General features: G+C 33.0%; 1 protein-coding gene across 1 annotated transcript in view; it reads right to left on the reverse strand.

The window, feature by feature from the left end:
* Window positions 1-12549: 12549 nt before the first annotated feature.
* Window positions 12550-15442, reverse strand: part of LOC144847802 (exodeoxyribonuclease-like) — a 31722-nt gene continuing 28829 nt past the window's right edge. Inside the window, exon 11 of the mRNA XM_078704326.1 lies at window positions 12550-14714. Within this exon, the coding sequence (XP_078560452.1) occupies window positions 14597-14714 (118 nt within the window). The 3' untranslated portion in view covers window positions 12550-14596. The remainder of the gene's footprint in view (window positions 14715-15442) is intronic.

Here is a 15442-nt window from a genome sequence, read left to right on the forward strand (position 1 = left end):
GATCTTCTTAGACGTCAATGACGTAACATAGGCTACGCTAATGTTTTGCAGTCATTGATGATGAAAATGATGATGACAATTAGGATAAAAGACGACAATATTGATGTTGATGTAAATAATATGACGGTGTTCTTTGTGTGTGTGAATATGTGATAGCATACCTTTGATTGACGACGACGATAATATACTACTAAAAATGATACATCATGGGCGGATCAATACTTACGATGCAACATATTATTACGTCAAAGTGACGAATTAAATTCTAGTTACAATTATTAGTTCAGCACTTCATTTAACAATTATTTCGACCACCCTCACCCAACTATTTTGAACATCCTGAACCCGTCACTAATAGGGTTTTGTGATAACTATTTTTATAGGAAAAGTCATGTCACCTTAATAGGGGTGTACCAAAGGAGGTAAATGGTGCCTTTGTCTACACGTGGCCATATCGAACAATTGTAAAATAATTGATGCGGGCCTAGAATGGATGGACGGATGGTGCATGGGTAGATGATGACATTCATGATTCTTGGAGTGAATAATATTAAATTGTGGTTGTAAAATCGGGAGGACCATTAATTGTATGTCAAAACATCTTAAGCTCTGTCCACACTATCAAACTAGTGTGACAAAAAAATGTGATGTGCCCAAATATGGTAATGATTTCCTAAATATGGTAGTGATATGACATCATCATGTCCATATATGGGCATATCACAATGTGTGATAGTGTAGACAGAGCTTAAGATGAAAAGTACACATTTTTTTTATGTCTTTAGGCACATGTGGCCAAGGATTACCAATAGTAAATTAATCACTGTCCTATCAGATAGGTGGTAATCCCACTGATACAGGGTCTATTTTGTGATTCAGTTCACCGGGTAAGAAAATCTATGAATTAATAAAATACTCACTGACGAGGGCGCGCTGATATGTGCGCATGTTCGAGGAGTTATTTGTATTGATGAGTAGGCATATAGACCTTTGATTACATGCTCACTATCTAACCTTCGTGTTTTACAAGTGTATTGTTTTCAAATTCAACATCATGTTGTGGCTATATAAATGATAATTGCTTTTTAAATTCGAAGGCCGAGCTTGAACAAAACACCGTTAGTGAAAATACATTAATGTGTCCGTCTTTACTACTACAAATGTTCGCGCTATATTTCCAGCAGTAAAAGTATTATTCTGTCAAGTGAACGTGTCTGCTATTTCTACTGTCATGACAATCCCGTTATTCACATTTGACCCCAGTGACCCAACCAAGACACAGATTTGAGGGACCACGGCCGCCTACTCTAAATGGCAACTCTGTAATCGGAACTCACCGACGGTTCAGTTAAAACTAATAATCCAATTCTGATTTTTTTTTTTTTTTTGTGGTTGGGGGGAGGGGGGGGGGGGGGAAGAGGGGGAATAAATGTTTAAAGTTAAGATTTAATCACGTTCCATTAAACCACATGAACGATAGGCATATAATATGCAAATTTTGGTTTTATTTCTAACTGTTAACTGAACACGGTGTTATAACATTTTTGTTAAACAGTGTGATCGAGGTGGGGAGGGTATGTCCTACGGAATTATGACTTGGCTTACCTTACGATCTGTTGATCCAAACGTCGTCAATGCGCCAATCCAATTGTATTAAGCTCAAAACTCAATATAACATAACGATCACTAATGTACAGCAGTCAATAAGACCGATAAACACATTCAAGTTGATTTGCATATGTTCATTTAGGTGGGACATCATATAAATTCACTGAACTCAGAGATTGGGCTACGGTGACAATATTGCATGTCATTGACCATTTTTTGTGGTCGAATAACTTAAAGGACGTTCTACTCGACTTGTATTGTAGACCACTTCACTGAGTATATTCTAATACTAGAGTATCGTACCTATGAATCGACTATTATTACCTGTGCATTTTTCTTCATTATTGTATCTACAGCGTTTGAACACCGGGTCGGACCCTAAGTATTTGAACTGTATATATTAATCCATGTGCACTACTTTTCGCCACACAAAACAGTATCAATACTCCGTTTTACCATTTGTGTTCAATCATTCTTTATTCATGATTAAACATTTGTACAAAAGCAAGTTTACATTCAATCCAGGTCAATGTTTGGAACTCAAACAAGGCAGAACACATTCAAAATTCAAGGAAATATATAAAAGATACAAATACAGATAAAAACATGTTCGCTATTACGCTAGTGAGTCATATTAACCCGGGCGTCAGCAGCCATCCCCTCCCCCCGCCACCTTTATATACATGTTATTTCATCATTGGGAATTTAAAATTACCACTTATAAAAGCAAAACAAGTTTAAAATAAGCATACAATTATAGAAGAGGTAATAGTACGTTCGATTATTATTGATTAGACTAAACATGGCATTTGATTTGTAATCAATAATCATCAATCACTATTTTACTTTAACTTACTCATTGATATTAATTTATTGAAATGATCATTGATAGAAACCTAGAGTGTAAGTTGTTGACGACAATGCAAAATGAAATGAAGTGACATGGAGAACAATATTGTTAGGTAAATTCGAAACCGAAGTTATTTGGTAACGGCCGTGGCACCAATATCCATTTGCTTAGTGATTGCGCTAGAATGTATTGCCACTCACTATTGTTTCTGTCACCTGGGTACGATTGAGAAGGTGAACAATTGATAAAGAACTTTCCACACACAAAAAGGGCAACTGAAGAAGATGGATTTAGGCCTACCTACTGTAATAGATGAAAATAATCCCACATGTGATGACGATTGCTGTCAGAAGACGCGATACCGCACTATGTTTAACGTCGCTAGACGTGATATCGGACATGTATCGTGTAAAACTTAACCTATGAATGCTCTAACCACGGCGCCACAATGCCTCATATTGTTGACCTGTATTGGATCTGAACAAAAACTGGTATCAGATATTAGACCTACATCCGCTTAAATCGCAATCCATACATCAATTGGTTTAGTTACATACTATAGAGTTCAAAGTAGCAATCTATTCTAAGATACTTTAATCATCAGTTTACATATTAAAAACCATCAATCAATGACACAAAAGTACATTAAAACGCGCACTGTTAATAAGTGCATTAATTAGTAATTATGTATTGGGAATTATACAAGCATTTCACATTGTTTCTGACAACACTGTGGCCATTATTAGCTTGCTGAGCCAACTAAATCACTACTGCATTTAAAGTACATTGAATAATGTGTTAGTGACAACACGAATAAACCGATACGCGCGTTCCTTTCTTATATGCATGAGTTTGCGTCGTATTTATGTCACTAACAATTTATTTACATTGGTTTGGCATAAACATACCTTAATAGGCTAATTTTGATTTATTTTTAAATTAAGTTTCATACATTTACACACACACACGCACACAACAAAGAAAAAAATAACATCATTGTTTCACGATTGAAAGTTTATTTGTGGACCTCGCGTTTTGCATGCGGACGACATGAACATAAATCAAGAAATTTGATAAATAGGCCTAAAGGAACTTTGAAAACTTTTCAACTCAACGCCCTCTATACGTTTCATATTATCATATTCCTTGTGCTTGTCACGGATATTAAATATAGGTCTAGTGAAGACGTTTCTGTAAAGTCACCCTACAATCTTTATTCCTGTGCCACATTTTATTACAATCACGCTTTGAGCGGTTAAGCCTTTAGGTAGCGTTTAAGAATCGTGCATAGGCTCATATGCCTAATTATTATACTTAAATTCGGGTCGGTTCATGCTCTCTCTCTCAGGGTAGGCATGGACCAACCTTCTGATCCCAACCTCTTCAATATCGCTTTCCTAATTCTCCCAACCAGCTATACTCAATTAATATGTTGCGCACACGACCTACTTTCAATACCACACAATATTGTTGGTAAAGAAGAAATTCATTTCTTCATTACATGTTATTTAAACGAAACTTGATGGGTAGGCCTGATATATTTTCAAGTATACAAAGTAGTGACGTTTCCACAAGTGCTATTACAGTAATACTTTCGATTACTATTGATTAGACTAAACATGGCATTTAGTTTGTCAATCGATAATCATCAATCACTGTTTATTTTTACTCATTAATATTCATTTATTGAAACAATTATAAACCGTGCATGCAAAAAATACAAATACGATACGTGACAAAACGAATAGAAAATTAACACACGATAAAATAACAAAACTAGAAAGCCATTCCGAGAGTGCATACCTCCGCCTACTGTAAATTCTTCTACATCAGATTTAGTCACTGGAAAGTGTGTGTCTTAATGCTGTGTGTGATTTAGGCTAATTTCACTACAAGCATGTGTATGCGAGTTTGGTGTAAAGGTTATGTAACCCGCCTTTCAACTAACAATAGCTTCATGCGACTAACAATAGAACAGAAACGCGAAAAACAAACGAGTGATTTTGAAAAGAAATAAGGTTTTTAAACTACTCGCATCAAAAAACTTGTACATTAAATCTAATTATGTTTCAAAATCACAAATCTTGTACAAAAGTGAAGTAGTTCTCGAGAAAATACAATTTTAGTTTACTTGTTACTTTAAGACTGCTCACAGGCTTTTGAAATTTCTGTCCTATCTTTTAACACTAGCAAGTCTGAAAACAATTTTAAAAAGTGGTCCAGATTGCCTCTAATGGAGTGGTCCTTGACCACCTATCTATCTGTATTTTCATTTTGAGTAATCCTGCTAACAAACAAACACACGCGATCGATTACATATACCTCCTTGGCGGAGGTAAATAACTGCAACCTGGAGAGGTACAATATGACTATTAAACTAACCGCAACACTGAATATATACCTAATCCAGTGGGTAGTTGTCTGAGTGCAATTCTTAGTGGTAGATATGAAATAATCATTTAATACGGAAGTCTTAAGAGGAAGTTGTCTGGATACGAAAAAAAAAATCAAAAGTCACAACGACGTTTTGAATACTGTATGTTTTTAGGGATAAAATAACACAATAAAATTGTCTATAGAAGACCTAATAATCTAAGTATTTAATCTATGAATTCACTGTGAAAACCATCACTCGATGGATTGAAATCAATTAAAAATATTCATTGATTGCAGCAGTATGATTAAGTCTAATTGTACTGAATTTAATTTTTGTTTCAGTTAATATTTGTCGTAATCGGCTTTGAACTAATTTTTCCAGGTAAATTTTGCAAGATGACCCGACAATTTAAATAATCGAACATTGGTTATACAATTCAATGGCAATAGTAATTTAATACGCCTATATAATACATTTAGATAAAGGTCAATTTTATTCAGGAATAATAACTGCATAAAGGCCTATTTTATTTTTATGATAATGATAATGTTTGACTTTTTCTACAATATTTCTGCTTAAATCAATTAAACAATTATCATCATCATTCGCCGGTACTATACGTACCATTTATTTGTATCAACAGAATATATATATATATAGGAGATCCCGCCTCGTGAATAAAAACACTGAAAGATGAGGGCGTATCAATTTGATCTCTGGTGCGCGTGCGTACAACTGAGGACTAGTGCTGTTCCGCCGTACCACGCCGAGAATGTTAAAGAGTCGCTATCCAATCGAGTTTGAACAATACCATGAAAGCCCCAGTGGTCTAATGGTTAGGACATCTGCATATCAAGCAGGCGGTCCGAGTTCGAGTCTCGGTTGGGGCGACTTTTTCTCATTCTCACAGATTTCCTCATCTTCAAATTAATTAATTAAATTTCAGTATATCACCGGGCGGTTTAGAATTAATGTTCTTTGCCTGATTTGTTATATATGTATATATATATATATATCCCACAGCATTGTCATTTTTTCAGTAATTTGCCTTTGGATTTATATATATACATATATATATATAAATTAGGATTAGGATTCAAATCATGCGATGTTAAAAACCAAGTATATCAACATAAACCCTATACTTACTTACATAGGCCTAGACATAACAGAACTTATTCCTCCATAACTTCCTATCTGCCATTGTGACAGTCAGTTCTTCTCTCTGCATACCAGCATCCGTCTCTAGTACATAAATGTAGGTGAGTGCTGGTCTTCCTTTGTTAGATGGAGTTTTGACTTAATATTAGTACAGATTACAGAATGACTACACGGCAATCATACTATAAGGGACACTGAACACATACATTTAGTATAACATATTGACCCAGGCTATCGTCACCTCGATACAAGAATAACTCGATTGAAAATAATCCTCGATTAATATTAACAGTAGTATATTGATATTGATACAAACAATTTTAATTGTAAACACGAAACAATTATTCTCAACGTGAAATTACGGACGAATGAATCATCGCTGTACTCGATCCTTGATTCTGTTTTAAATAGCTGTTCCCTGGTACCATGTAAAGTAACCCCACACCCCCAACAAACAAAAAAACGAACAGATCAACAACAAGTAACAAAACAAAAACTGAGGATCCTAAATTGTATTTGTATACGTGGAATGTCATTGGAATTAAAAGTATTTAATACAGCTATACTCGTATCTAGATAACTTGCGATAGTCAGTTAGAATCTGTCTAGTGACAGATGCAGGATCGGATGGGAATGAATAAGCAGTAACGAACATGTATAAAAAAAAGTATAGATCACCGATATTGGAAATTTGTAACCAACAATTAACTGTAAAATGTTGCACACTAAATAAAACGTTTATATTTTTAATGACGTCTATTACCTAATGCATTTGATACGTTTGTAATTAACCCTATTTTTAACGAGACTACACAGACTACTTATAAAGCAGGAAAACTTAAAACTAATCGTACTGTTTGAAACAAAATATTTGAAACTGAATAATTACGGGTTGAAATAGATGGCAGTAAGTCAATGTCACTGTTAATTGCATTTTAATCTCAGTTGCAAGAAGTTAGCGAAATCCATAGATATTTCATAACAACTCTATCGTACGCATTACCGTACTATTGTAGGTTACCGCTTCAACAACTGCTTAAGCCTTTGATTTACTCGTCCACATCTGATCTCTAACTTCCTATGATTAAATCGATTAATCAACTAATAGAACAATAAAAACAGTGATTGTAACTAGTTATTGCTAACTTCCAAACTAGCAAAACTCTAGTCTACAACTTAAAATCAACCATCCGCAATGCGCCAATCTTCCAACAAGCTATCAAACTATCAAACCACCATCCAACTATTAATCAAACCACTACCAATCAATCAATATTGATCGATCAATCAATCAATCAATCAAACGATAAATAAATCTGTCAATAATCATAATACAAATTTTCTTCATGAATATATCATTTCATCACATAACAAGTGCAATAAAAAATAGTAAGTTGATAAAATATTCTTATAGTTATTGATTTCGATCTTTATAACTTACATCTTTGCATTCTTTAAATTAAATTGAGCAGGTTTAAGATTAAAATTCATAAAAATAATCGTTTTTCATGTGGGAGTGACGAAAGTTAACATTTATTGAGTCTATAAATGAAAAAAAATCATTAAAATGTGATAACTATTAGCATTTTAAGACATCGAACTTAGACAACATGTCTACAAGAGTCCCAACGATAACATCAATCAAGGGGTAAAAAATCAAGTATGACGTCACATGACAAATCAAATAAGCTTTATTGATAGCCGATTCTCGGTACTGTATCTACTGTAGGCCTATACTTTTTCCAATATCATAGGCAATGTAATATCAGTGTCACTGTGTATAGATCACATGTGAGGCATCTATCATAGGTCATTAGCCTAACCTTACCTTAACATAATACAGGCATTTTCTTTCTATTTTAACAGCGGTTTTAATTGGTTCTAGACAGGAAGTTTGGAAAGACGGTAATTACAATATAGTGGGGATAAGTTAATATTTTAATCAACTTTAACACTAATTGCATCCATCACAAATCTTAAGATATACCGTTGACGTTACAAATTAAAATCGTATTAATATCTCGAGTTGTATGTATCTTCAACATGGGCCGAAATACTAAATAGAACGCCCTCTGTCGCTCTCTGCATTTTGCCAAGTATATAATACTTCCCAAATGTTCTTGATTTTTTTTTATCTTACTCGACGAATTATCACAATTTTCAGAATAAAATTTACAAAATCAAAAGTACAGTTTTCAGTACATACTGTCCTGTAAATGTACTAGAATTACTGAATTATATATAATTAACTGCAGTGTACATCACAAATGTGTTAACCTAGATGTTTAAAAATGATCGAAGCCAATCCATGAGAATCGGACAATCATTGGTTTAATTACTTTTTAGTTCTTGTTAGGAATTCAAAGTTTCTTCAAAATGTTTATTAATGTACTGAATATTTTAGAAAATGCATAGTTTAATATAGCTTTAGAAATGACAACTAATGCAAAATTATGTATGATGTAAGTTCCATACAATACATGACACTGCATTCTTAAATTCATGCACATACGTAAAAGACAAGGATTTACCTGGATTTGGAATAAATATCTTTTCAAGCGAACGATACAGCGGGACTTTGAAGCGGTGTATTTCATTTCCTACGTAGTATCTGTCAGGAGGATTCAGATCGAATTATTAACCGGTATCCATTCGACATTTTGAAGTCGTAAATTTGCTAACATCAACCTGTCTCATTAATTATTATCATTGATATTCACGCTTTCATTCCAAAATTATGTTTCCACCACTTGTTGATAAATACATTCTGTAATTCGATCTTTGAATGATTTATAACACTAACGATTGTTTATAAAATTCAACATGAAATGTATTAATATGATTCAAAACGTCAGTGAAACTTTCCGCATGATTTATAATACACGTATAGATGTTAGCGTTATTGTATATTGCTTTACGTTTCCATATCATGACGAACTTTGTACAAAATTTGTTGTGAATCGTTAATATATTCAGTGAATATTGTAAAGCCAAGACAATATCAATTGATTGCATTTAATTTCTACATTGCTAAGTAGGCCGAGGAAACGATAACATTATTCTAGGCCAAGCCTGCAGCCAGAATTTTCACATGGGATTCTTTTCTCCGTAAACAAATGAAGAAAAGATAGACTGAGGCCCGGAGACTAGTAGACGATCCTTGCTGGCTAGGTAGGATTTGCCACAAAAAAAGCGTCATGTCTCTGCTAGTTTCCAGTTTTAAAAGAAGGTTCTTACTGTGTTATATGTATGACAGATATTGCCTTTTCCATCTAACATTTGCTGGTTTCATTAAGAAATACAGATACTGTAGGAGCGAAATATTTTTAAAAATTCATTTACTAAACTTTCGAGATTTTATTAAAATTAAAAGAAACATGTACACGTGGCGTCAACAGCGCTTTAATTAATTACTTATTTGCATAATAATTAATCAACTCATGTCATTTCTTCGTGTGTGATAAACGAACATGAACGCAAAATAACTATTGTCCAACTCACTAGGAGTCTGAGCTTATTAAAATTAATTGGAATGACGTGTACCAACTGTACTAAACGAATCAAATAGAGCATGTATTATTTCATTGTAGTTGAAAGCAAAGAGAATAATGTTAACTATAAATTCATATATAGAAAAAATAACACGACACGGTAACTCAAAGACAATCAACTTTGAACTGAATACGATATGTTCTGGAATGTTTTTTTTTAGTTTGTTCAGTAAACTTTGATCATTGGTATATTATGTATGAAGACATTTTATTTTTTCCGAAGACATCAAATCCCATAAATATATCGAAAAATCCTTTCAATTTCAGAAAGATGGCTTCGATAATACGATGAGTGGTCCGCTATTAATTGGTAGATTAAAATTGTCTGAAATCATGCTTTCTGTGAGTTTTACGAAAAGCCGATTTCTATAAAAATGCAGCCGATTTGATTATTCATAATTGTGCAATATGAAACAGCACATAGTTCTTAGTGATGACGTGATCGATAGCATACTTTCAATAAGTTTATCGCCTGTTACATCACTCAATGAGTTTAGTGCGTTTTACTTGATTTGCTTTAATAGATTTATTAGGTTTTACATTTTCTTTCACTCAAATATATGCAAATAAATTAACACATTAGTAAGGCATGAATTAGCTATTCATAGAATTAACAAGATTGAGTTTAGCGATATATGTAACCTACTTAAAATAATGACCTCTAGGCATCAACATTTTCTGTTCAACTCCGATACAATCCACGTTCTATTTCATAAAAAAAACACGCTGCGTACTCGAGCGAACACGCCCGCAGGTGCTTTGGAACTTTTTCATTATTTCATTTGCGTATTGTAAACAAGGAAGAAACTTTGCTACATAAACAACACAATTACGGCAAATGATCTCTTCTGATATGACGTATGCCTATTCCTGTGGCAACCTTTAAAAAGCAAAACACAAGGATATGCATTTTCTGATTACGATATTTGGTTAAAAAAGGGTGGCTGTTTTTGTCGAAAATTCGTTGACTATCTATATAATGGACGGTATCAATGCGTAAACCTCTTATCTCTTCCTTTCCTTCGTTTTTACTGGTATTGAAACCTGATATGAAACAATCATGTTTACGTCATCACGGACCAGTGACAAGTTGTAAATATGTAACACAAAATGCTTGTCTTGCAATCGGTTTGTTTAATTCAAATATGTTAAAAACTGTCTCCATTATCTATCTTTTTTATCTATCTCTTCTCTGACTGATAACATTTTTTTTTTCTTTTTTTTGTAGGTTACGCCACGTTTCATCTCATATTTTCATTCATTTTTCTTTTTGTTTTTAATACCACGTAATATCTACCAATAATCTACCAAACTATCTTGTTTTAAGACACATTTTCTATCTATAAACTGATTACAAAGACAGAAAAATACTATATAGTATAGCATTTTTAACAATATTTTCTGATAGAATGTTGATTGACGTGGCATTATTATAATGTGGTGGATCTAGAACTATAAAACACGTCTTAAATGTTCTTCCTGTGCGAGCAAAATCATAAAGTTAATCCGAATTTACATTGATCCTTTTCTGTTGCTTAGATGATTATATTGGAATTATTGTATTCTTAATACTGAAAACATTATGAAACAAATTTATCCTAGCATTAACTATAAGCTTCATTAAAAGATTGTCTGCGATATAAAATGTAATCGCACTCAATCGTAATCACAAATCTGAATCAAATCTATAATTCACAGTTTATTCAAACTACTTCCTATTATAAAAAACAACCTAATTATGTATATTAACATACTAACTCTAATAAAAACATAATCATTCCATGCTTAAACCATCTATGGTTTAAATTTGGTAAAGGACTTTATCCTGAAAAAACACAGAAACAAACAAACGAACTAACAAATATCGCAGACAAATATATACCTCTTATGTAATAACAACATAGAAATAAACATTAAGACCAAGCTTCAATATTCAAAGTAGGCCTATATTAATAGTTAAACACTACGGTATATGCCGACTTTTGTTTCTCAATACTGTTGCACTGCCTATAATACAGTGAGCTTTCGATTTGACAAACTAGGTACAAGTTTAGGTCATGTTAATTCATTGTGTGCAAGGGGAAAGTGGACTTACTTACCGTAACGAAGGACATTCACTCCTGTCTATTCTCTTCTCTCTTCAGGTCAAATTTAATTTCATATGTTCCCCTATAGTTCACCAGGTAGCTTAGGGTCTTCCTTTCCTTTTTCCCTCTGGTGTAGGGCTGTCCTTTAGATACATTTTCTTTCCTCAGCAGATGACCTATCGAGTATTGTATCTATTTTCTTTTCTCATTGGGTAAAAAGTTCTTAGTTGAAAATCTTAGGTCTTCTTAGCTTCTTTATGTGAAAGACTGATGGCTGATTGATGTCATTTGTTGTATTTCACCAGCATTCTGAACCATGCAGTAGCACAACTATGGTATAACTTCAATTTGGTCTCTAAATAGTATTAAGCATGTCAAGCCTTGTTTAAACGATCCTTTATATTTGTGTATGTTTCGCAATCATCATGTCTAAATCTATACTCCCAAGATAAGGGAACTGTATGGTTGTCATAAGATCTTTTCCGTAGAGTTTTTAAGACGAGGTGTGTTCTACCAAGTGTTTTTGTGAGTGTAGGATAACAGGACCAAATCAAGCGAAATCGAGAGAAGAGTGCCCATATTATTCCCTCAGCACACGCATACAAACCCCGTCTATAATTATATTGAAGCGAAGGGTTGACATCTCACATTCTTGCCTGACTGATCCGGTCTTTAGCTGGTAGTCCGAACGCGTTTCCTCTATTCCTTGACAGCCTGTGTGGTTTCTAGGTTCAGACGACAGATGACATATCAACACGTAGAAATCGAAAGTACCTTAACATTTGATTCCTATAGCAGTTTGTTTTCTATGCCTGTGTAAATGATACATACATATCCTAGGCTTAAGTTCCTACATGCTTATTTCAGAATTTTCGCTGAAAACAGTCTTTAATTGGAAGACATTTCACGCTATTAAATACAGTTATTAAATAAAGTATAATTCATTTGATTCAATTTGATAAAATGTAACTATTCGATAAAAAATTTATATCGGACAGACATGATAAAGTGATGTTTCAGATGTGGATGTGGGCACCCTTAAATTCTATTGAAAAACATGGGAAAAGTTTTAAACAAAACCAGATACTAATGCAGGTTATTCATGTAAAATATCAAAATAGATAAAAATGAATGATGAATAGTAAAAAATGAATTGTAATCATAACGGAACTAAGATTACTTGCTGCACGGAATTACACCATGACAAAACATTGTATTTTATTGATACTACTGTAGTTTCATACAAGGCTCTTAAGTATAAATACAAAGAGTAATCATAGAAAAGATAAAAATGATTCCCTAAAATATTTTAGTAATCCATCTTGGTTCTTAAGTGAATGGTTTGAATAAATCGTAACTTAAATCAAAATTACAAACTAAAAACAGATAATAATGTTTGGTAAATTAAAAAATGTCTAGAGCAGCTGCCAGTGACTGCTGCTGCGTGATAAAACTCGGAGACATAAAAAAATACTAGTGTTACAAAGACAACTGGAATTAACATATAAAAACAAGAACTGTAAGTAACAAGTGACTACTGTATACAGAATAGGAAAATCAATGAACTGAAAACGGTTAACATAACATGGCAAATTGTGTTTCAGTATCGATACAAAACAACATAAAAGCATAATAACAGAACAGTACAGTACTGCAGAAACAGGACGATTTCTTCAGCGTGATCTTAACAAACTACAACAACTAGGTCTACTATAAAAAGGACACTGATATCTTGGTTTTAATGAGGATTACCATGTGATAGAAAAACAGATTTGTATTCTTTCAAAAAAACAATGCAGTAGAGTAATGACAAGACTGGCGATATTGTATCTCGTCTCTTTGATGCCATTATGAAAAAGTATACACACATGCATAAGTAATTTTTGTCTTGGTTTATAAAAATGTATGTCCTTTAATTCTAATTACCCCTGGAAAGTACAATAAAACACTATAAGAAGGTAGTATTTTTTCACTGCTATGAATTGGTCGTTTGTACATCCTCTAAGAGTACAATGCCAGAGCAGTACCTTTTATGTGGTTCACAATTCCACTGTATTAAGAGAAATACAGCAGGAAAATGAAATGTTAAAGTAATTCCTCTAAATAACACACTGCAATATTCATTGGTTTCAAAGTGCACTTCCATTTAAGACAAACGTAAGAAGGAAACATTGGTATAAGGAATTTAATTCTTCTAATTTGTAGAATACAATGACATTCCATGGTAGCCATCTTCTGTGGTTTTAAATAAATTTAAGTTCCAAAACAATTAAGTTACAATAAATACTGTTAAAAAATTGTTTGAATTGTGGGATGAATTTCACAGAGAAGTATCGTATCCTTTATGTATCTTGGTTTCAAGAGTAAGCTCCTAAACATTTTGGTTCCTTTTTAGTTTGCAATGCAACAAAAAAAAGTATCTTCTGAGGATCAATTGGTAAATCAACTAAAGATGTCAAGACTTCAACACAATTAAATTTTAATGGAAGCACATTGCTATAGCCTATACTGTGGTTTTAAAGAGACAACACTTCTCACAATGATACAAGTTTATATGTTCCAAAGAATTAAAGAAGTATTATCTTCTGTGAATCTTTGTGCTGAGAGTCATTAGAAAAATAATAATCACAACAAGGAAATGTTCTCTGTATACCCAACAGTAACATATTTTGCATTAAAATGGTTCAAATAAAGAAGCCTTCTAAACACAACATAATGATTTTTCATTTCAGTATGAAAGAACATTTTAACAGAAGAGTATCATTGTTTTTAGTTTTGATGAAACATACAATCAGAAACACAGTTAATTTGTATCTTCTGCAGTTCCAATAATAGTTATATTACTCGATATTATTAGTCCATTGTACTTACTGTGGTGGGAGGGCAAGCTACTTGCAAACATAAATAATGAGGCAGTGAGAGTAAGCACCATATTTGCATATCTGCATCAGAGACTGGTAGGTTACAACGCAAGGAACAATGTAATAGGACAATGGTCACTGCCAAACACCTTGGTTCTTATGACGCTGTCACACAAGCTAGGCTGCAGTTTCTCAGATAACACAAAGTAATCCAAACGCCTGTAAAAAAGAAATAAAAAAATATTATACAATATAACGTTACAATATAATAAAACGTGATATTAAAAAGAAGGCAGGATGCCCACAGGGGCTTGTGAAATGCTGAGGAATAACTTTTTTATGGATAGTAATGAAACTGAAACATACTTACTATTTTCTCCTTTAAAAGATTTATTTTTTTGCTTAATAATGTGTAAGCCATACTCAGGGGGTTATATTATACACAAACATATAAATTTTTCTCATAAAGCACATGGATGTTGGACAAAGAAATTTAGTAGGAAATAACTATACTCAATGTATTCTATTTAAAAAAAAAATTGAACAGCAGCCAAAGAAACAAATTGTACAGATCAAAGAAAATGAAAAACATACACAACAGATAGTAGTTAGCAGTTTGCAGTAAAACCATCATAAACATTCACATAATAAAGCTTTACAGGTAGCTCACCTGTAAGTTTAACTTTAAATATTAACCAATATTTACAATACATTATATGTATGTATACATTATTTTCTGTGAGTGAAACAGGATCCACATTTTTTTTTGAGGGAGCATTAACATTTAATTTAATAGTATGTCTAAATTAGTAGTTCATAATTTTAATTTTAGCTTTCGAAAGTTGGGATCCGCCTCTGTGAAAAAAAGTATTTGAGCTTATCATGTGAGAAGTTGTACAACTTAAAACCTGGTTTATTGATGATATGATGCTAGTGTCAAATTAAGG

This window comes from Antedon bifida, chromosome 7 (genome assembly GCF_963402885.1).
Source record: "Antedon bifida chromosome 7, ecAntBifi1.1, whole genome shotgun sequence".
NCBI lineage: Eukaryota > Metazoa > Echinodermata > Crinoidea > Comatulida > Antedonidae > Antedon > Antedon bifida.